Source organism: Zonotrichia albicollis, chromosome 11 (genome assembly GCF_047830755.1).
Source record: "Zonotrichia albicollis isolate bZonAlb1 chromosome 11, bZonAlb1.hap1, whole genome shotgun sequence".
Taxonomy (NCBI): domain Eukaryota; kingdom Metazoa; phylum Chordata; class Aves; order Passeriformes; family Passerellidae; genus Zonotrichia; species Zonotrichia albicollis.
The window spans coordinates 2317342-2340604 of record NC_133829.1 but is presented as its reverse complement, the minus strand read 5'-3'; the positions used below and the strand labels follow the sequence as shown (position 1 = coordinate 2340604).

General features: G+C 46.6%; 2 protein-coding genes across 2 annotated transcripts; one reads left to right on the top strand and one right to left on the bottom strand.

Moving 5' to 3' along the window:
• The first annotated feature begins 793 nt into the window (after nt 1-793).
• On the top strand, nt 794-12287 carry HACD3 (3-hydroxyacyl-CoA dehydratase 3). The gene is made up of 11 exons (XM_074549150.1): nt 794-945; nt 1456-1498; nt 2530-2603; nt 4507-4671; nt 6038-6089; nt 6437-6547; nt 7164-7291; nt 7772-7884; nt 8364-8470; nt 9247-9378; nt 10311-12287. The coding sequence occupies exons 1-11, from the start codon at nt 859-861 to the stop codon at nt 10385-10387; spliced, it is 1089 nt and encodes a 362-aa protein (XP_074405251.1). The 5' UTR covers nt 794-858; the 3' UTR covers nt 10388-12287.
• On the bottom strand, nt 10309-22188 carry INTS14 (integrator complex subunit 14). Its single transcript, XM_005483491.3, has 12 exons — nt 21902-22188; nt 21530-21804; nt 20186-20293; nt 18271-18426; nt 17179-17297; nt 16622-16764; nt 15807-15899; nt 15160-15304; nt 14773-14906; nt 14554-14672; nt 14112-14177; nt 10309-13272 (listed from the first exon to the last, which is right to left on the bottom strand). Exons 2-12 carry the CDS (start codon nt 21749-21751, stop codon nt 13021-13023), a joined length of 1557 nt encoding a protein of 518 aa, XP_005483548.1. The 5' UTR covers nt 21752-21804; nt 21902-22188; the 3' UTR covers nt 10309-13020.
• Between the last annotated feature and the right edge of the window lie 1075 nt (nt 22189-23263).

Sequence of the window (23263 nt, the reverse complement as noted above, 5' to 3'; positions counted from 1 at the left end):
CCATGGCAGGATGGGGCTGAAGGAGAATGGATTTGCTCTTGGAATGAGGATGGCTGTGGGTGAGGGGCCCTTGTGTGAGCTGCTGAGGAGGGAGTGGTGGGCTTTTTGAAAATAACAAGTAAATGCTGTCTTTTTTTAGCCTTATTATGACAGAATCGTCGAATTATGTGAGTCGGAAGGGACCTTAAAGCTCAGCCAATTCCAGCCATAGGCAGGGCTGCCGAAATCAGGTTGCTCCAAGCCTCATCCAACCGGGCCTTTAACGCTTCCAGGGAGAGGCAGCCACAGCTTCTTTGGACAGCCTGTGCAAGTGCTGGGCCAGCAGAAAGTTGTGGGGCACAAAATAATGACACTGTAAGAGTTGAAACAGGTTGCACGGCTGCAGGATTGCTATTTGCTAAATTCTTATCAGCCTCTCCTGTCATGGCTGGGATGGAGTCAGTCTCTTCTACCAGGTAACATACTATAGGACAAGGGAAACAGGTTTAAGTTGTGCCAGGAGTTTGGATATCAGTGAAAATTTCTTCACAGAAAGCGTTGTTGAACATTGGCACAGGCTGCCCGGGACAGCGGTGGAATCCCCATCCCGAAGGGATGGATGTGCCCTGGATGTGAGGGCATGGCTAGCGGTGGCCTCGGCAGTGCTGGGGAATGGTCAGAACGGATCCGGGAGGACTCTCCCAGCCCAGCAGACGCTGTGATTCAATGACTCGCACCGAGCAGGGCCCGACACCCCTCAGGGCGCCCGGCCATGGCGGCCCCGCCCGCCCCCCGCGGCGCGCGCAGGCGCGGGGCCCGCCCGGCGGGGGTCGGAGTGCGCAGGCGCGGGGGCGCCGCGGGCCGGTGCGGGCCGGGACGATGGCGGGGCCCAGCCTGCGGCCGCACGTGCACTGGGCACAGCGGCACCGCGAGCTCTTCCTGCGAGTGGACCTCAGCGACGTCCGGGTACGGCCGCGACACCCGGGGACACCGGGGGGACTCGCCTGCGGGGGGCACGCTGACCTGGGGACACCCGCGAGGGGACATCTGCGGACACCCCGGGGGTGACACCTGGGGGATGCCGGGCGGGGACACCTGTGGGGAATTGGATGAGGGGGGAGACTCACCTGGGGGACCCCGGGGGAAATCACCTGCGGGACACCTGGAAGGGCTCACCTGCGGGGGAAATCACCTGCAGGACACCTGGAAGGGCTCACCTGCGGGGGAAATCACCTGCGGGACACCTGGAAGGGCTCACCTGCGGGGGAATCACCTGCAGGACACCTGGAAGGGCTCACCTGCGGGGGAATCACCTGCGGGCGGGGAGCACCTGCGGGATCCCCAGGGTGGCTGAGCTGCGGATCCCCGCGGGGACAGCGGCTGCGGGCTCGGCGGTCCGGGCAGGGCTGTGGGGACCCCCCGGGTGGGTGCACTGACCCCGTGAGCTGTCACCTAATGCATGTTGTCCCTCCGCAGAACCCGGACATCACCATCACCGATAATGTCCTGCACTTCAGAGGTAGGGGCTCCATCGGGGGGGTCTCAGCCTGGGCCCCACCCCAGGGCTGTCCCACTTGTCCCCATGGCAGGGTGCCTGGTCCCCATCAGTGGCAGGAGCCACTGTGCTGGGCATGTCCAGATCTGCCACATTGCCACCCACAGCCCTCTGTGTTCCAGCCCTGGTAACCACAACAGGCCCTATCTTATCTAACAAGAAAACCCCAACCTCCCCATATTTAAATACCAGTGGAATTTCCATATATCCTTCCCATCCTGGGCCAGCCAAACCCTGGAGATAACTCACAGCAATTTTTCCTTTCACAAAGACCTTGTGTGCAATTCTTATCAAGCCTCCACATCAGGAACTAGTGCTCCATTTGGAAACTAAAGCAGATCTTGCCCTGGAAGATGGTTTTTGTGCAGCTGGACAGAATTTTTTAAGATGTCTCATTAGGAGCTGCTGCCTCCTCGGTGAGCCACAGCCAGGCCATTTGATAGGAGGGTGTTGCACATCATGTTCTCCTTGGGATCAGTTTACAGCGTGGAAGGGTGGGAATTATACACAGTGTGCAGTTTTGGAGCCTTTCTGGGGACAGGATCAATGTGGGAGATAACAAACCCTGATAAGTGCCTTTCTGCTGCTGGGAGGGACTCCCCACATCACCCTCATACTCACCCAGCAGCACCCATCTCTCTGGGTGCTCTGTTGTGCAGAGGCTGGATCCCCCAGCAGGAGATTTTCTGCTGGATTTGAGTTATCCCTGAGCAGCCTTTTGATCCCCTCTTTTGGGAATTTGACACGCTGGCTTCCTGCAGCAGGGACCCTTTTCCAGCGTGGTGCAGACTTGCAGCAGCTTTAGCTGCTGACTCCTGCATCTGCCCCTCCAAGCAAGGTTTTGGTGTCTTCCCTGTAATTGTGTGGTTTCCTCTTGCCTCTGAGGAAGGCACGAAGAAAGTGCTGTGAGTAAGTGCTGAATATTTCTGTGTACAAAGCATTCTTTGCAAGTGGAGTGTGTGGAACCACACTGACTGTCAATTCTTGTCTTTTAGCCCAGGGTCACGGTGCCAAAGGAGACAACATATATGAATTTGAGATCGAATTCCTCGAGCCAGTCGATCCTAAAGTAGGTATTTTTACTTCTCTAATTCTTGCAAAGAAAAAATAAATTTTGAAGAACTTGAAAGGGAAATGGCTGTGCACAAAGTTCCCAATATACTGTTCAAATTTTTCTGGTAACTCAGTAACAGCCAGCTCTGTGGCAGTCCTGTGTGCCATTGTCTTGTTTTAATGCAAATCACCTCACTGGAGCTGGTGCTTGCATGAACCAGCTTGGGTAAGCACTTGCTTGTTACTTGTTACAAAGCAGTTTTAAGTTTTTTAAAAGGATGTGAAGCAGCAAAATAAGGGGAGAATCTGGCAATGTGTTGTCTGATGCAACCTTGACTGGAGGTCAGGGGAACATTGTGCAGTTAGTATGATGTTTCATGGCTTCTTTTGTAGCTGGACAAAAGAAGAAAGTCAGGAGAATTTGTTTCTGGCTTGAGCAGATTTCTTAGGCTGTGGTATGTTGTGGTTCCTGCTGGAGAAGTCTTTCCTTAATCCCTGTTGCAGTGTGAGTGGGAAGAGCTGTCCCTCTGTGTTACTCACAGGTGGCTGTGAGGTCTCTCCCCCCTCTCAGAGCCTGGGGCACAGGAGAACTTGGGCTTTGCTCCTGGGGCAGGATTTGTGTTGCTTATTCCTGGCTCAGCTTGGGATAGCTCCAGTCAGACTGGGAGCCACCATTCACCTCTGCTCCTCAGCAGGGAAGGAGAAGGGAAGGAGAAGGGAAGGAGACCATTGGAGGGGGAATTTCCAGGCTCTGTCAGCAGCCATGTTTCTGGTGTGGCTCCTGCCAGGTGTGGAGTGGCAGACAGTGAACAGCTCTTGGTTCCAGGGTCTGGTCACTGCCTTATCATCTGCCTGGGATGGTGTGGGAGAGGTGCCTGTCTCTGCCTGTGCCTGTCTCCTGTGCTTGCTGGCAGACACAGGCTCTGCTGTGAGCCAGGCCTGGAAGGCAAGTCCTTGTCTCTGCAGAGCAGCCTCCTTCCAAAAGTTGTCACTCTGAGTCACTGTGGAGGGACTGGAGGACAGACTGAACTCTGTGTAACTACAGATGGTCAGGACCAGGCAGCATCACAGTCTAGGTTTTTCTCCTTTAGTTTTGATGTGCAGCATGAGTTCCCCTTGCTAGTGCCAGCAGTGAGAAATGGAGCCTGTGGCAGGCAAGGATGAGGTGTAGTAGCTGTAAATTACAGCAGCAGCCTTCAGATGTCTGAGGAGCATCCAGGCAGCCTTGACAGAGCAGAGCTGCTGTAATGTGCTCAGTTAGGAGTGCAGCTTGTGCAGCAGTTTCAGCTGGTCTGACAGGCAGTGCCATGTGGAGCAGCCTCGGTGTCACAAGGGCTCCAAGGTGACAATGCCATGGGCTCCAAGGTGACAATGCCATGGACTGTAAGGATGGAGAGGTTCTGGGCTGCCATTGTGCAGGTGGAGAGGCCTTGTGGGGTGGCAGTGAGCACACTGCTTGCTCTGTCAGCTCACCTTGTGTCCAGGCATTCCCTAAGGCTCTTAGCTCCTTCTCTCGGTGCAGCAGGGGTCACATGGGGTCCCCTGTTTAGACAGGTACCTGTGGCTGCTGGCAGTGTTATTTTTACTGCTGGCTATAGGAGGTGGATGGCTCACAGTGCAAGTGAGGTGTAAAGCCAAGATCAGGGGTTCTGTCTAAGAAGGCTGGCACTGGGGTCTCTGCTAGCTCTGTGGGGGGATGCAGTGGTGCTGTGATATGGGCAGGCTGCTCATCAAGTCGTGCAGCTATCACAGCTGCCATCTTCAGCTGGACTGCCCTTTGCTTCCATGTCTTGGTTGGCAGAGAGACATTTGTGCCACCACAGTTGTGTCATCCCTGCCTCCTTGATAAGGGGAGCTTGGCTACCAACTCAGCCTCAGAGTTTGTTTCACTGGACATTTGCTGATGTGTCTGCCCCCAGCCTGTGTGCAGGATGACCCAGAGGCAGGTGAACATCACTGTGCAGAAGAAAGAGAGTAACTGGTGGGAGAGGCTGACCAAGCAGGAGAAGCGCCCGCTCTTCCTGGCGCCCGATTTCGACCGCTGGTTGGACGAGTCGGATGCTGAGATGGAGCTGAAGGAAAAGGTGAGTCCTGTGGGCACCTGGAGCTTGTGCTGCCACTTACAAAGCAAGGGCAGCTGTTCTCCTGTGCCTGAACCTGCATTCTTCATATATACCAGGAGTTCCTGGCATGCTGATTGTTATTGCTGTTCTGTATAGAGTTGGTTAAGTGTAGCATCCCATGAACTCTCTCCTCTAACCACAGACTAGTCCTCCTGGGAGGAAAAGACAGACTCCCACGTGGACTTCCCCTGGTTTCCCCTTTGCCTGTCCCCTCACTGGCTTGGTACCACTGGTGGCTAAGGAGACCAACCCCCTTTGCCCTGCCCTTTTCTCCGCCCCCCACCCCTTCCCCTTCTTAAGCTGCCTGCGCTAGTGGCTGCCCTCTTTCTCACCGGCTTCCCTTCAGCCACATGTGATATACTCTGCTGGAATAAACCCTTGCAAAAAGGAGCCTTTCTTGCCTCTCTCACTGACCAGCTGTGGTGAGTGTTGTGTGGGGATTGACTGCACTGCCTGAATGTTAACCCAACGTGCTTTTCTACAGGAGAGGTTTGTTGGGAACAGGTAGTAGGCAGCAGCACCCACCATTCAACACCAGCTTTTTTAGTTAAGTGGTTCAAATTGTAAGTGGGGATTGGGAAATAGGCACATTTCTGGTTAGAACTGGAGGCTGTGTGCTGGCTCCTTGCACGTGCCCCTTGCTGGGTGTGCTGATCCACAGAGGATCATGTCACTCTGCCATGTGGAGCCCAAAGGAGAGAGTCCTGGACATTGTCTGTGTGGGAAGCAGGGATTGCTGAGGCTTTCCTGAGCCCTGGCTGGCCCTGCTCATGCATTCCCACCATGTGGTGAGCTTGAGCAGCTTACTGAGTGGGGAGGTGCAAGATGGACTTGGAAAAGGCTTGAACAGACCACGTTCCTGCAAATCCTTTTTGCAACAAACACTGCCCTGTTCCCCTCTGCAGCCACGAGCTTAGCAGGGAGCAGAGGGGGCACTGCAGTGCCAAGGCCCAGGAGCTTTGGGAAAGGCAGGCAGAGAGCCTGGGCTGGATGTTCTCTGTTCTCCTCAGGTTGCTGGTGGATCATGTAAGACACAGCACAGTCATAACTGAGAATTAACACTGAAAGCAGAGGCTCTTTCAGCAAAAGCATCTAATTACTAGAACAAACCACATGGTGAGGGCAGGATAACTGGTTAACACCCTCTGGCTTTTACTGTACTATAATTTCTGGATGATGAATGTTCTGGTTTATGCTGGTGAAAATTTAAACCTTCTAGCTACTGGGTGCTTGGCTGAGTTTTAAACCCACCAGCTTTGCAGTAGTATAGTTAACAAATCACTTGCTAATTACAGTAAGTCTTTAAAACCTTATCCTTCATCTTAAGGAAGAAGAAAAGATTAACAAAATGAAAATAGAATCCAGAGTCCCAAAAGACCGTAAGTAACTGCATATTTTTAATGGGTAAAGTGGGATTTAGGAAGTTTGTTCACACTTTGTGAACCTTGACTCTTAAGGAGTTTTGAGTGGCTTGGTGTCTTGGAGGGGGATCTTTGTTTTCTGAGCTATTAGAAATTTAATAAAAATGGAATGTCAAAAATCTGACTAGCAAGTTCTGGAGTTCTGGCAGATAATGGCAAAAGCAGAACCCCCAGTGTACCCAACAGTGCTTTTATCACAATCAATAACTTCCCTTTTCCTTAAAAGCTTTATTCTCAGAAATCCTGGTATGCAGCTCTATTACCATTGTACTCTGCTCACCTGATGTGTTTATTATTGATTTTAGCTTTCAAACACCTGAAGAAGGGATACCTAGTCATGTATAATCTTGTACAGTTTTTGGGATTCTCTTGGATTTTCGTGAACATGACAGTACGACTATTCATCTTAGGAAAAGGCAAGTAATGAGCACTATTTTATTTATATTGGAGGGTTTGAGTTGATTTTCAGTGTTGTTTTTAAGACCTTTTAAATGGCAAAATCTAAAGGGAGATATCTTTAGGAACTAAACCACGAGTGCAATGCCAAAGAGCACAATGAAAGCCTTTCAAAGGTCATCAAAGTGTCAAGGGCAGGAAAATACTGTCCCCTTGTAAGTCACAGCTGTGTACTCTGTGAATGATACTTGTGCTCTGCCAGGATCACTGCTAACAAAATCAGCTGAAGCAAAATGTCTCACTGACTGCAATGTTAATGTTTTTGAAAATGATCTGGACAGAATATTTTGTTTTTGAAGCAAGAACAATCCATTCTGTTGAGGTACAGCACTATTGCCATTTTTGTAAAGCAATTACTGAAATAGCTCTTGATCCTTCTGTGTGTGAAATGGAGCAGTGTTTCTGCCCCAGCTGCTGTGAGTTCAAGATAAGGCCTGTAAAGAACTTATGTAATTATGCATCATGTTTTTCTCAAAAACAGCTAGAATCCTGTTATCACAAGCTGTGCTGCTGCACCGGCTTCCTGAGCATGGAAATTCATTTGTTCTAAAATGGTTGGTTTTCTGTGTCTTACAGATTCCTTCTATGACACATTTCACACTATTTCTGATATGATGTATTTCTGTCAGACCCTGGCATTAATGGAGATCATGAATTCACTAATAGGGCTGGTCAAATCACCGCTGATCCCTTCTGTAGTGCAGGTTGTATTTCTAAATTCTTCTCCTTGCACTTATGTTTAAAGTAAATGTTTATTTTACACAAGTGTTGAGAGTTTCCTAAAATAAGTGATGCAAACTCCTGGCACTGGACTAGAGGATTTCTTATTCACAAGGCAGGAACCCATGTCTGGGCTGTGACAGGCTGGCTGTCACCTTCCATCACCTGGGTAAGGGAGTGCAGGACAGCAAAAGCAAGAAGCTGATAAAAGTACATGATTTTGATTTGGTGCCAGTGCCCTTTTTATCCTGGTTGTGGTTGTTGTGCATAAAAATTAGATGGCTGATTTGAGACTGGATCCCTTGGATTGGACCTAAATACAGGGCAAGATTCTTACAGCTCAGCTGTGAGTTAGTTGTGTGCTCAGAAGTGTGAGGAGTAGATATCTTGTGTTTCTGACAGCAAGGACTTGCCCTTCCTTCTGATGAAGAGTGAATGTTCCTTAATATGTTTTTCTTTAATAGATATTTGGAAGAAACTTCATTTTGTTTGTTATCCTTGGAACCTTGGAGGAAATGCAGAGCAAACCTGTGGTGTTCTTCATATTTTATTTCTGGAGTATCATTGAGCTGTTCAGGTTGGTGGGATTTTCCTCCTACCAAGTGTGCACAGAACAGAGTGATTGTTCCCAAGAAAGAAGATTTTGATCTTTGTATTTTTTAGAAGAGTTGAGGGTCCTTGAGTCATGGACTGTTCACAGCCTTCCTTCAGCTGCCAAAAGCTGAGGCAGGGCTGGAGTCTGGAAGTGATACTGCCCTGCTGCTTTATTTCTTTCATGCTTTGAATTTCCATTGTTAAATGAGGCCTTTATCTTTGAACCAAAGTAATTTTGAAGGGTTTATTAGGCAGCCAGGCAGTTGCCTTCATGCCTGTGTTCAGAATGGCCTGAGCTCTGTAAACTGCCCAATAACTGTGTGTCCATCATCATCCACAGGGACAATGCCTTGAATATTCTGGCGTCATTTGGGAATTGTGTTGAGCACACAGTGTAGATACACAAGACCAATTCTAGTAGTAGTTTCCATTTTAAAGTGTTTGTTTCTCCTCACACTGTAGGTATCCCTATTACATGCTTTCCTGCATTGGAATTGAATGGAAACCACTCACCTGGCTCCGTTACACTGCCTGGATCCCTCTCTACCCCTTAGGGGGCTTGGCAGAAGGTATCTCCTTAAAACAGTTTACTAAATAACGAATTCAAGGCTGGGAAAATAGCTCAATTTCTTTTTCTGGCAGCTGGACTTAAAATAGTAACATAGAGCAACAGATAAATAGATTTGCTTTGAGGTGAACCAAATATAAGCATTTTGTCTTTCATACTGAATCAGATATTATTTTCAATTTGATGTAAAGTCTTCCTTTTGGAGGAAAGACTCCCTTTCTGGAGGGGGAAGTAAAGGCAGTGATGGGTTGCACGAACAAATGGAATAAGAACAAGCTGCACAGGAGGCCGGTGCTCACTTCCCTCTGCTGAACCAAAGCTTTGTCTGCTGGGCCTGACTTGCTCAGCCTGGCCTGGGTTCACACCAGCTCCCAGGTCTTGATATTATCTTGTAAATGACTGCAGAGGACATGCAGGGGCTTATTCCTGTGTTGCAAACCCGTGTCTGTGAGCCAGGAGAAGCTTTGGGCATTGCCCAACACCAAGCAGGGGGAGGAGTGTGCCTGTTTCATTGCTGGGGGTATTTCTGGATGGCAGATCCTGCTGGCACAGGCCCTGGGGCTGCAGCTGTGCCTGAGAACAGGCTCACCAGGAAGGTTCCCTGCTGCACCCCCCAGGCAGGTGCTTCCCACCCTCCTGCATGTTCAACACCTTCAAAATTGCTGTCATTAATCAGCACTGGCAAATTAGAAGGGACTATGCTGAAATAGTTGGTGTGGGCTGGGTAATTATACATTTGATCTGTACTTGGTAATGATGGTGGCCTTCTGCTTTCAGCTGTCTGTATTGTTCAATCCATTCCAATCTTCAGTGAAACAGGGAAATTTAGCCTGGGATTGCCAAATCCACTGAATGTCACAATCCAGTTCCCATTTGTGCTTCAAATATATCTTATAGCCTTGTTTTTAGGTAAGTATTTAATTCTATTTCTCAATATTGAAATAAAAAGTTTCCCCTGAATAACTTGATTTTTCAAAGAAAATTAAATTCCTGCATCTTGGGGACCATGGCAACACAAAATTGCTTGAGGTTAAGTGTTATCCTTGTGGATTGTTCATGTAAATTTGTCAGTGATTGAGGGGAACACACCCCTAATGAGAAAAAGGATATCTTGGTAACAAATTAGCAGCATAAACTTGGGTTAAAGGAATAATTTTTACATGCATTTATAACCATAGTATACTTAGTTTCACCTTTTCGGGGGTATTTGAGCTTTAGAATGATGCATTGCAATCTAAACATAATTTCAAATTAAAGTAATTTAGTTAAATGTTGCAATGTAATCACAAATGCAACATGAAATCATGTTTTCCCAGGAAACAAGATAGAACTCTCTTTAAATAGTAATTTAAAGAAGAAAACCTGCTTGAGACATAGTTGGTTTCTGGTGTTAATTTGTAAACACAATTTAAATTCCTGGTATCCACACCCACGCTGGGTATCCACAACTCACCACAATCTAAACCAGCATTTTAAACTGAGCTTTCACTGGATTTCTCCTGCTCACAGACATTGCTTAAAGCCACCCTTCAGTTGAGTTTCACTCTGAAATACCTGGTTCATCCTCCTTAGCTCTGCACAGCTGGTGTCACAACTTCTTAAAGGTGACAAACAACCCTTCTAAGCAGCTCTTTGCCAAACAACCTGTGCAGCAACTCCTGCCTCAGCCAGCCACTCAACACTTGCATTGGCTTTCACTGCTGCACACACCCTAAATAATTTATTTTGTTGTGTGGTGGTTGGGTTAGTTGGGTTCTGTTATTTTTCCTTTAGATCTGGTACAGCCATTTAGCATAAAAAGACGCAGTGATGTCCTTCCTAAACACTTCATTCTTTCCCAGGGGTATTTGTAAACTACCGTTACCTCTACAAGCAAAGGAAACAGCACCTTGGACCAAAGAAGAGAAAGATGAAGTGAAGCAGGACTGCAATGATTTCTTATCTCACTTGGGGACAAGATAAGCCTCTAATTCTTACGGTTTTACCCACTGTAATGCAAGAATTTTGTAAAATGAAATGACCACGCTAGATTTCATGATTTCATAGTGAATTCAGGTAACATTCCCTTATATTGGATTTTGTTCCCTTTCCATCATCTCTGCATGGCATTTACCATTGAACATTTAAACGTGTATCCTGTCAACCAGCATATTAGAAAGAAATCCTATTATCTGCATATGATATGCTTATAATCAGTGGAGCAGCACTAACTAGAAATAGTGTTTATCTTTTAATTGGAGATTTGCTCTTTCAATATTGCATGCAGATAGGGCTTCTGATGTGGGATATGCTCTTTGCTGGCCTGTGCTGTTCCTGGGAGGCATCCTGATGGCAGGAGGAGGCACAGTCTGAGGCCACTGTGCAGTGTTTGGGTGTTCATCAGCCACTGGGATAAACTTGCTCAGTATATAACCCCCCTTTTCTTCTGCAGCATTACTGATGGTACAGAATTCAAACTGGAAGTAGCTAATGCTGATTTAAATACTACAACTTAGTCTGTTTCTAGTTAAGCCTTGACAGAATAGGAGCTCTGTGTGGACCATAGCAATGTGTATTCCTGTAGCAACACATCCTGTCCAGTCATTCGGGAAAGGAAGCTGCCACTGAGGGCAGAAATGCTTCCCTGGTTGGTAGAGCAAGCACTGAAATGTAACAAAACAAGGGAATGTAGGTACCAGCACTCCCCTGGCACGTGAACCCCAACAGAACTCCATCCAACCCATGCAAAGGGAGAATGGGGAATTCGCATGGGACACGGGGCCCCTCTGATCCATCCTGCCAGGGCTGTGGCTCCTGTGTTTACAGCCTTCAGCAGGGCAGCAAAGTCACTCTTCTACTGCCTTTAGGGGTGCAGCAGAGAGGTTGGTGTGTGTATTGACTGGCTCCTGGGGCGATGGAACAGGGGGGTCAAACAGACTGTATTATTTAGATAGCACATATCAAATCTTAGTAAGGGAGGTCCCACACAGGTTTGAAGGACCCTTTTCTCTTTGCTTGCTTTAACCACCACCACTAAAGAGAAGCTCCCCCCACATTTCAGGTCATCTGCTGTCTCACCTGGAAACCTCTGGTTCAGTTGACTTTATTTCAGCATGTCCTTCTTCACACTGAGCCTCCTGTAGCTGATCCCAGATTCCTCTGGCCTCCTTAACCCAGCTTAGAAAGGTACAGCAAGTTTAGTTCAAACTGCACTGTGGTTATGAACAGGTTGTTTCCCAACTGCCACTGCCCCAGGCACTGCAGAGCAATGCCAGCAATCCAGGACAGACACAAGCTGAGATTAGCTTAGTGCCATGTTACTATTTATCTTTTTCTATTGTAAAACAATATAAACCCTCCAGAAAATTATTTTATATATATTAAAAGTAACAAACAGCAGAAGGTTTGTGATATGGACCCAGTGCTTGTTACTGTAAGTAAAATAGGGTTATGAAACTAACATAGAAGCAGTACAAGCTCCACGCTGCATTTCACAAATTGTGTTCTGTCAACAAGAGGCGTGATACAACTTCTCTTTGGGAGAAGCACAGCCTACTTTACTCAGGAGAGTTGAGCACTATTTACACAATATTTCACTTAGCACACACTGTACCTATGTTTGAAGTATGTGAAAGGGTTGAATTAGCTGAGTAACAGAACAGCAAGGATCACTTTCATCCTTTGATTTCTTCTCTGGGCATTTAAACCTCTGTTATGAAATCTGTATGTATTCATCAGTGAAATTGTGGTACCTAGTGCAAGCTGTCATGGATCTTACACTACTGAATTTTAGTCCTTCAGAAAGAATGTGTTTCTATTAATAAAGATTTACAATCAAATTTTGTTTTAGTTCAGTTGTTTGTTCTTTCAAATTATACAACTTCCTGAGAAGTTGTATAATTTGATATTTAACTTGAGATAAACAGCTGGGACCTGAGCCTTCACCAAGTCAGTCTTTTGGGCCACACAGCCTGCTATGAAAATGGAACAAATCCAACTTAAATTTTCATGAAGAATTACTCTTTATTTGTATTATGCAAATAAAAAAAACATATGTCCCAAGATCAAGTTACTTTCAGAAGCACAAGCACTGCAATGCAAGTGATAATGCTTAGTACAAACAGTCTGGGCATAAAGTCAGGGCCAACACCCCAAAATCAGTTTTGTATCTGATCCTGCAGGGTGCTTTTCACACCTTTCTTTGGACTAATCAAGTTGATGTTTAAAGTGTAGTAGCTGCCTTTTAGGATACTTTCACCAGCGAGTTCGATTGTGTAGTAACTGCATTTTGGGGAGGCCAAAATCCAAGAGCTGCCAATGGCATTTTTTTCTCTCCTCACATGTACTAAATAACTTCTACCCATCATCCAACACCACCACTGGGTTTGGGACACTTTCCACAGTTTCCAGGTCTGACTAACAGCCACCACAAACGAGCTGCGTTTGTTTAGAGAGCACTGATGCAAAACTTCCCCGTTTGGATAGGAAGTTCTTCAAACAGCAACTGAACAGGCCAGAAGAAAATCTGAACTGCTTGAGCCTTAATCTAGAGAAGCTCCCAAAATGGAGACTTCACATTCTCTCAGTGCTGCTGCTGGAAAAGTCAGTCTGCAGAGGAGCAATGTTGTGATCATAGGCAGCGTATTCCGAGGCCCCAGTACTTGCCACCTTGAGCTGCTGGGCCGCGTGTGTGAGCTGGAAGGCGGCGTCGGGGTGGGCGGTGTCGGGCAGCAGCGTGCACTCCCGCTCCAGCATGTCTGCCACGCCCTTCAGCAGCTCCAGGAAGCCGAAGGCCAGAGCTGCCTTTCGCAAACGGTTCAGCTCCTGCAAACACACAGAACCCTTTTAAAGCCACTCCAAGCCTCGACATCAAACGTGGGCTTCTTGTACTCTGCTTTTAAAGGTGATGTTACTCACAGTGCAGTTGCTGGAAAGTGCCCAGCTGCTCATGGATGATAGAAAATCAGGGCTGAAGATGATAACAGTGGTCTTCCCTTGATCCTTTCCTATAAACCTCCACTTCTTCCTTTTGTGCATTCAGCTATTGTACCTGCCTGCTTTGTCTGTGTCCCAGCAGGGCTCCAGCCTAGGCTTCACTGACTGACTGCTGCCTTTGACCACAGTGTCCAGTCAAATGTAGATACATTGATTTTTCTTCCCTATAAACTGAACAGTGCTTATGTGCACTTAGGCAGGGTATTCATTCTTCAGGTCTCTGGAGGCTGCAATACCAAACTGCTTCAGCACTAAGCTTGCAGAAGGAACAATTACCTCCAGCTACAGTCTGGTTATGGATCATTATGATGTGGCCAAATGTGCCTGGAACTTTGTCATTCTCTGCTTCAGTTGTAGATAAAATGGAGGAGACATTTTCAAGACTCAGAATGACATGTTCCTATTCCTCTCTGATCCCTGCTCATTTCTGCCTGGACAACAGCACAGAAGTTCACCATGGAAGTAGCAGAGGTCATGAGGGGCACTTGTAGACACGACACATCTGTGCCACAAAATGTAGTGCCAGCCCATTGAAATGAGACCCCCTTGTCTCACCCAACCAGTTATTGCAGAGCACTGCAAGCCTGAACAGAGCACACTGTGGTTCCTCTGTCAAATGCACCACCATCACTGTGGATCAAACTTGGCCACCCTGGAGTGTTACTCACTTTATAGAAGGTCTGTGTTTTTTCAGGGAGTTTCCTTGCATTTCTCAAGATCTTCTGTACATCTGTCTGCAGAAAAGAGAAAAAAAAAATCCAAAAATCTTGTCAGCTTCTGGGAGAAGCTGCACAACAACCCCCAACTCTTTATGGATAAATTATCCTGACCATTGACAAAACTGCAGCTCACAAAGGCTGAAACATAACTGGTAATTATACTAAATCAAATAAACCAAGCCAGATGCTCCACTGGAGACACAACTCTCATTAAACAAGCTATGCTTTCTGATTGCATTTTAATCATGACATTGTAAAGAGGCAGTGTTTATAAAAATGAAAGAAAAGCAATAAAGCAATTACTCTAAATAGGCAAGACATGCACAGACTGCAGTTGCTGCTGAGATGGCTCCTGCTGCTCCAGGTACAGCAGCACCCCCTGGCTCATTACCTGCAGGCCACTGGGCTTGATCCACACTGTGACATTCTGAGCGTAGCTGCGCTTGTTCTTGGGCTGCAGAGGGAAGGGGCTCTTGTTGTCATCCTCTCCATAAGGATTTTCTTTTGCATCTGGGAGAAAAAAATAAATGATAGACTTAGCAACCAAAAATTGCCAAGATCATTCACACAGCACTGAATGGTTAAGAGTAACTCAGAGTGTGACCGGTACCTGAAATGGGGCCAAGCTGTGCCATCTTCCCCAGCCATGGCAGGGGCTCAGGACCAGGTTCAAAGAGTGACATCATGAGGTTTGATTTCTTCTTGCTATCAGCTTGAGAATAAAGCATTCCATACCACTCTGGCCTGTGGAAAAGAGCAAACCCTCAAAGGCTGAAAATCTTCCGCCCCTCTGCATAGAATGTGCCTCCCTCTCACTGTGTGGAGGCTCAGTGTTTGCAATTTGTACTGACAGAAACAAATCTGCAATTAAAAATCCACAGCTTAGTCTAGCAGTGCAGAGTTCTGCACAGAATACAGATATAAATAAGCATAATTTATAAATAAAGCCTAAATGAGCAAAGTAAGAGATTTTTCAGGCAGACATCCAGCTCCATACCCCAACTGGACGAGAGCCACCATGCCTTCCACTTTCAGGCTGCCATGTAATAAAACACAGAAGTTGGGGATTTTCCCAGCAATCTGATTAGCTGAATTCTCATCTTCAGTGTCATCTGTGATCCCAGGTCCCACCTCATCCCCCTCTGGGGAAGAATCAAAGCAAACAAAGAGAAAACATGAGAATAAATTCAAACACAAGAGATCTGTTTCCATGACACCACCCTTTACTGTCTGCCTGCAAGAGTTAATTAATACTTTTGTAGAACAAACAGCTGCAGAATGAACTGCTTGGGCAAAGTGGCACAATAATGATACAGAAATGTTCCACTGCATTGTACTCAAGGGCATTAAATATTCATCTTGCACCACATATTTCATGGCTCATTTTTATTCTGAACTGTATGTTTAGCATGTTCTATTAATAATGATGTTGTAAGGACCCTGGCCCCTCTATGAACTTCACAAAGAACACAGGATGCAAAAGAAGAGAGCTTGTGGTCAAGGTTTTAATTTTAATGCAATCACACAAATATGACATCTGGTATTTTGATAAAGCAAAAAAACTTAAAAACCTGTGCTTCCAGTCCAAACCTCCTTACAAGGGAAGCTTAAAGTAGTTTTTGCTGAAAAACCCAACTTGCTCACCTCTGTTAAGTGCAATGGGCAGTACCAAGTGTCTGGACAAGACAGGAGGGCTGGAAATGTCTGCAATATCTACAAACCCAACAATTTCTAGATCTGCAGGGAGATAACAGATTTAAATCACATTTAAGACAGTTTAAGTCATATTTGGAAATAACTGAAATGTATTCAGAGGCTATTGAACATCACCACCAGCAGGTTTTCTGAAGCAATGACTAAAGGTGGCACAAGAGAACCCATACTGAACTGGAGAGCAAAGGTGTTAATAAATTAGAAACACATAAAACACACAACTTTTGAAGATGACTTTCAGCACATACAGACTGCTGCCCATGAGCTGTGCTGCTGGACAGTTACAGAACTGAGCACCTTGATATTTACACTGCACACAATCCACTGCTGTCTTACAAATTCCAAAAGAGAAAAAGCAAATACCTGCTGCTCATGGGAGCTGTGTCCACTAACGGGAGGGCTGGGAAGGTTTTTCTTTGCACAGTTTTTTTAAAAAAATAATTTGTCTTCACTGAAGTTTATGAGGGTGTTCATGGAAAGCAGCCTGTGGCTGTTTCCCACACTCTACCCCTAGAAATTGTCACCCTGGGCTCTGAAAGTGCCTCTACCTTACTGCACCCACATGGATGAAGCAGGATGATATTTTTGTTCCCTGGTGTCACACATACATCAAAAAATTACACAACTGGAGACTGATCCTTGCAGAGACAAAGTGGATGAGGCAATAACTCCACAGGATGAGAGGTGGTAGTGAAAGGGCAGAAATCAAATGGATTTTAGTAAAAAAGCAATCAAAGATTTGTTACCTGTATTAATTGCTTTAGGAATGGGGTCTATTTCCTCATCTATAATGAAAGGCTCTGGTCTGGGAAATACTTGCACATCAGATGTTAAGTGGCCACACTTGAGGACAGCATGGAATGGTGTATAAGCCAGGTCTATTAGCTTTCTAGAACACAGTTATTAAGGAAAACATAATACATATTAAAGGAAAATAGTTTGTCTAAGGCACAATAATTTAGCTCCCAAACCTTTTTTAACTACAGTTAATTCAACAGTTCTAGTGTTGCTAAATTATGAAACAAAGCAGCATTATCTCACTCATGGAAAATGAACAATAATTATGGAAATTACTGTCTTCTATCTGCCAAGCATAAACAGATGCCACAGTTTGGTTACAATGACTAAATAAATATTGACCACAACTAGTGAAGGCCAAGATAAAATTACAGTTAACAAGATCAAAAAATAAAAATAAAGAGTTTAATTAGAACATCTCATACCACCAGATTTCTTACTGTATTTGTTTTTCTTTTGAGATACCAACTGGAGACCTTCCCAAAGTCTGTACAAGTGCACTCACCCAAACATGGACTGCACATTCTTCAGGCACAGGGGGCCATCAATGGTGAAAATCTGCCCTTCCCCATTGTTTAAATCAATGAGCCGTTCCAGGCAGTCTAAGGAATCTGTGCTTTGAAGCTGCAGAAAAAGAAAGGGAAATATTTTTGTTGAGTGTTCTTTTTATTCTCTTTTGTACTAACCAGTATTTTTAAAGAAAATATACACAACACAGCAAAAAGCATCTGATTGGATGCTCCCATGATTTTTTGTTCTCTCTCTCCTTTCCAAATAAACCAACATTCTTTGTCTCCCAGGCAATGTTCTCTTATTACTTATCAGAAATAGATTATTTATTTTAAATATTTATTTTAAATATTTTCCCAGTTATTTTGAGATGTTAAGAGTGCTTCAATCCACCAGCTTAATCAAAAGAGTCATCCTTGACAGAGACCATGAAGCTGAGATATCTAATTGATGCCTAAGCACAAAACCCTTCTGTGAAGGACACAAGAATACAGGTGTCAAATCAAAAGCAATGCTATTAATAAAACTTAATCTAATGAATATTAGTCAAATAGGCTTCTTTTTAAACAAATGTTTATGCAGCAGAATTCTAACTCCTGTGAAGATTTTTAAAGCTGGGATTGAAATTTGCAAGAGAAAGAGAAAGGAGGAAGAAAATTGACACCTTTCCTTCAAAACTAAGGGAAGGTGTTTTGAACACTGGCTTGGAGACTTCAGTTTTCCCCTCTCCCATTTCTACATACAACTACTGCGTCTTAAGTGTTAAACATCTTTGCAACACAAGTAATTTATTCAAGAACTTAACTGTAGATTAAGAGCCCCAAAAGCATTCAATGTAATTAATGCAGTAGTAATATAAACAGAGACGATAAAATCCCATAATATTCCCCATGGACAAACTGACATAATTTATAAAGACTATGGTAATAAAGCAGCAGCAGTAGATAATAACAGTGCAATAATAAACCTTTAATTCTCTTTCACCCAGAATGTCAACTAAACCTTAAGCACGAGAACATCAACACAACTGGCCGTTGGCTCAGACAGGACCAACAATTTCCCAACGCAACAAAGAATAAGCCATCACCTCCTCCAGGTTGGCCATGCACATGACGTAGAGCTTGGACGGGAACGGGAAGGGCAGGGGGAACCTGTTGCTGTCGCTGCGCTGGCTGTGGGTGGCCAGGGAGTGGCGCAGGGAGCCCCGGCCGATGCCCAGGCAGCCGTCGGTGACCAGGACAACCTGCGGGGAGCGGGACAGTGAGACACTCCCAGCTGCACCTCCTGCAGCACCCGCTCCCACCCAAACCCCCTATCCCAGCGGGCTTCCTCCACCCAGCTGGGCAAAATTTCCAGAAGGAACATCAAAGAGAAATTGAAGATTGAACCCTACGGTTTACACAGTGTGCATGGTAAATAAGTGTTTTCTTGGCATTAGGTAATTGCACCAAAATTTGAATCTCATCCATTTCCTGTTTAAGTGTACATGAGAAGCACAGTGACTACACAGCCAAAAACCAGCCTCCTGCTGCTGGGCTCAAGGATTCCAGGTTTATTTTCAGAAGAATGATAAAGCATCTTTTCTGGATTTCTTCTGCAAAATCTGGAGAGCAACTCAACTTCCACTACAAGCCACAGAAACCTCAAAACAGGTGATGTTTCTGTGGCTTATAGTGGAAGTTGAGTGATCTTCATGCTTTGCAAATACAGCTGCATTATCCTCACATTCTGCAGCAGAATTACTACATCAAAACCACACTTTTTCATTCAATTGCACATCCAGAGTCAATCCCTGTGGAAACCTGCACTAATTACACTGAATAATGGGATTATTTACACTCAGCTGTGACCCAGCTTCCAGAGGAGCAAAAGAGCTGCTCCTTCAATGCTGCATGGCAACAGCAGGCATGATTTCTGGCTGCCAGGTAAGGAAAATCAAACCCAGCTGAAACTCCACGTGTGATTGCTACATCCAGATTTGTATTCTGCCTGCATCCTCAGTCTCTCCTCAGAACTGGAGCTCACCAGTGATGTTTTCCACTACTCCAAGGCTGCACAGTCCATTCCTCAGTGCCCTCCACCACCCCAGCACCTGAAGTGCCAGTAAAATCAGCTATGGCACAAATGAGACACAAAACAGTTGAGGTCTAATCTCTGCCTGGTTTTCACATCTTTCTTGTTGTTTCTTTTCTGTCCCAGGATGCCCTTTGTCCACGTTGGATGATGAAGCACTGGCTAACCAATAAACCTCTATCCTTTTTCTCCTTTAGGAATATTGCTTCAGGCATCTTCCCACCTCACCGAGCTGCAAAATTGCTGAACTTAAATCAAGTGTCTGAGAAAACCAAGGGTTTTATGGCAAACTCTGCCATAAAAGGCAGCAGCTTTGGAAGGCTGAGAGCTTGCAGGGCTGAATGGGGGCTGTGAGCAGCTGCATGGCAAATGACTCATTTGGGAGAGAAGTCAGATCAAAACACACTCAGCAGCAGCAGCCCCACGCTGTTGGTTGAGAGCTGGGATTGTCAAAGCCCTGGAAACCATCAAGGGCTGGAGGGGAGAGGCTCCTGATGTGGGACTACACCCTTTCCAAACGCACTGAGGCTCCTGGGACAGCAGACTGCACCCAGATCACACACAGGCCTGCACAGAGTGCTCCTGAGCCATGTTTTACAATCCACTGCACTACAAGAACACACTGGGCAGGAAACAGCCTCATTTTTTTTTTTTTGTTGCTGAATATTTTTATAAAGCTCACCTTCTGTTCATACTGCAGGTTTAGCCAAAATACTAATTCTTTGTGGTTTTGCACAAAGCATGCCTGAGAGCATTCCAAACTTTCAAATTACATTTACATTTCTATGTGCAACTCACAGGAACAGAATCAATCACAGAATCACAGGATGGCTCAGGTTGGAAGGGATCTTAAACATCACCAAGTTCCAATCTCCCTGCCAGGGATAACAAAACATGCAGTGAACTTAAACCAGAGCAATCAGCCTTACCTGGCAAGGAATTGCTGCCCCCCACTCCTGCTGCACAATATTGCAAACCCCCAGCAGCGCTGACTCCAAACAGGTTTTGTCATAATCATCCATGTTACTGAGGGCTTCCTGCAAAGACAAACACCACAGTCACTGCTGGGGGAGCATCCCTGCCAGGCACACCAGCAGGCACTCCTGCCTTTCAAGGAACTGGAATATTATCAACATATTATCAACTGTATTAATGTTATCTTTATATTAATTTATTTATAGTATATTAACTGTATTAATATTATTAACTGTAATATTATCAGCACAGCTCTTTAACAGTGAAAAACCACCTTTGTATGTCTTAAAGTGAAAACCTGAGGCAACATCAAACAGGAAACATTTAGCTGGGAAAATCCTCCCAGGTGTCAGAGCAGAGACCACAAGGAGTTTATTTCACAAAAACTCTTTGGCAGAGAGAGAGTGACAAACCCAAAACTCACATCTGCATTCATAAACCAGCTTTCCTCCTAGAAATGAAAACCTCACACTTAACACAGCATCACCAGGGTGCAGCTGTGAGATGAACTTACTAAAGGAGCCTGGTTGGGCTCCTGGCTTGTAAAATTCCTCAAATGAACTCTTAGGGAAGCGAAAATTAATCAGAGAGGATGCACTGGCACTCTCCTGCTAAACTGCAAACATAACAGAGAACAGCTTTAAAAACCTCTCTGCCCAATGGACAAACCCAAACCATGGTGCCCTGTGAGAGCAATGTGTCCTTTCCCCCTGCATGTGAGGGTCAGATATAAATGTACAAATTTTACTGGATTCAGGGGCTCCAGTGCCTTACTGCATTCATGTGAAACTTCCCTCTTGGACTTTCTCCTCCCCATTTCCTCCTCCCAAATTCCCACCACATCTGTGAAGCCTAAAATCACTCATTCTCATTCTTGCACTGTTTTGACCTCTACACACTCGCAACAGCACCTTCTCTCTACCAAAGCCTTTCTAAATGGTCCTGTCAGCTGCATTATCAAGAGCAAACCAACAACCACACATTAAAACAGGGACATTACTGACCCATTTGAGGAGCTTCAGCAGGCAGCCCTTCCCTCCATCCCATTTTAAACTCCATCCCATTTCAGAACCAATGAGCCACACCCCAGTGCTCACCTGCAAAGTGCAACTGGCAAAGTTCACCGTTTCAAGCACACTGATTTCATCTGCCATTAAAATGAGGACAAACCCACTCAATTCACAACGTTGTGCTCAGAATGATACCAAATCACACAACTTCACCCTGTTTTGGCGGCACAATTGTCTGATTTTTTAAAACTGTGAACAGTTTACTGCTTTAGTGTTCACACGCCCTACCTGGAGTGTGTTGTAGTCTCTTGTGAAGGGCACCATGAGCTCCCAGAGGGATGAAAACACCACCAAGGCCGTGAACTCCAGCTTGTAGTTGGTGGCCATGTGCTCGAAGAGCATGGTGAGCCCGTGGGCAGCCAGGTGCTTGCGCTGGTACTCCTCGGAGCCCTCCACCGACACGGGCCGCGTCATGGACAGCGACACGTCCACCACCACCACCGTGGGCATGGCGAGCCGCTCCTGGGCCGCCCTCACGGACGGGCTCGGCCGGGATCAGCTGCCTGCAGGGGAGGAAGGCACAAATCACCACCAAAGCTGCTCCTGGGGAGCCGCGCGCCTCTCCCCCTCACGCTGAGCCCGGGGAGGAGCGACAATTACCCTTGTCCCCCTCAGAACGAGGGGCTGAGCACAGATGAGGTGAATGCACGCTGAACCCCGCACGGCATTTCCAGCCGGGAGCAGCGCGAAGCCTAGAGACGGCAGGAGCTGAGCCTCGCTGGGGAAAGGGCTCAGCGCTGCCGCTCCGAGGGCGGTCGGGCAGGGATCCAGCCCTCCCTGCGAGCCTTCGCCCTCAGCGGGGCTGTCCCGGAGCGCTCCGGGCCGAGCGGCGACGGCGGAAGGGAAACGCTGCTGCACACCCCGGCCCGCCGCGCCACCATGCGTCCGGCACGGAAAGCGTCCGGCCGGAAGGCGCGGCCCGGACGGGAAGGACCGCGCCTCACGCAGCCCGCTCGTGAGGGCTGACCCCGCGCGGGAAGCGGGAATGTGGGATGGCCGTGCTGGGGGAATGTGGTGCCCACGTAAAATAGCGCCACAAATGACCGCTATGTGTGGAGAAGGGTTTATGGATAAGCGTCCCGGCTGAGCAGTGCGCCTCCTCCTGCTTCTGTACCTGTGGGAGTGGGGGAGCGGGAGGCAATGAACTCCAGTGCAAAACTGGGGTGTAATCCTGAAATTGTGTGTTCAGACAAGTTTGCTTTAAAATTATCAGAGAGGCACAGGATAGTTTAGCCGAAAAAGCCCTCTAAGATCGTCATGTCCCACTATTGTCCCAGCGCTGCCAAGGCCACCATAGGCCACGTCCCCATGTGCCACATCCATCCAGCTTTAAATCCCTCCAGGGATGGGCACTCCAGCACTGCCCTGGGCAGCCTGCTCCAGTGCTGAACAAGCCTTTCAGCAAAGAAATTTTCCTTAATATCCAACCAAAATCTCCCCTGCTGCAACTTGAGGCCGTTCCCTCTGCTCCCGTTCCTGTTCCCTGGAGCAGAGCCTGACCCCCCGGCTGTCCCCTCCTGTCAGGAGTTGTGCAGAGCCACAAGGTCCCTCCTGAGCCTCCTTTGCTCCAGGCTGAGCTCTCTCAGCTCCCTCAACCACTCCAGATCCTTCTCCAGCTCCATTCGCTTCCCTGGACATCCTCCAGCACCTTGATGTCCTTCTCGCCATGAGAGACCCAAAATCAAATCACACATTTCTAATTCCCCTGCAATAAATCTCATTTTTAGATTGCTGTGTCTGTTAAATCCTTGGCTAGGGATGATGTTATTTTTCTTCCCCTGTGAAGCTGCACCATATCAGTGCCACAGAAGAGTCCCAGGTCCCTGCTCTCTCCCTCTGCCTCAGTGCTCCTGGCACAGGCCCTGAGGGATTTTCCAGAAGTCAATGAGTTTTAAACCTTGCTCTGGCATTGCAAAGTGGTCACATACTGTGGCAAAGAGCAGCAGAGCTGCTTGTCTGGCA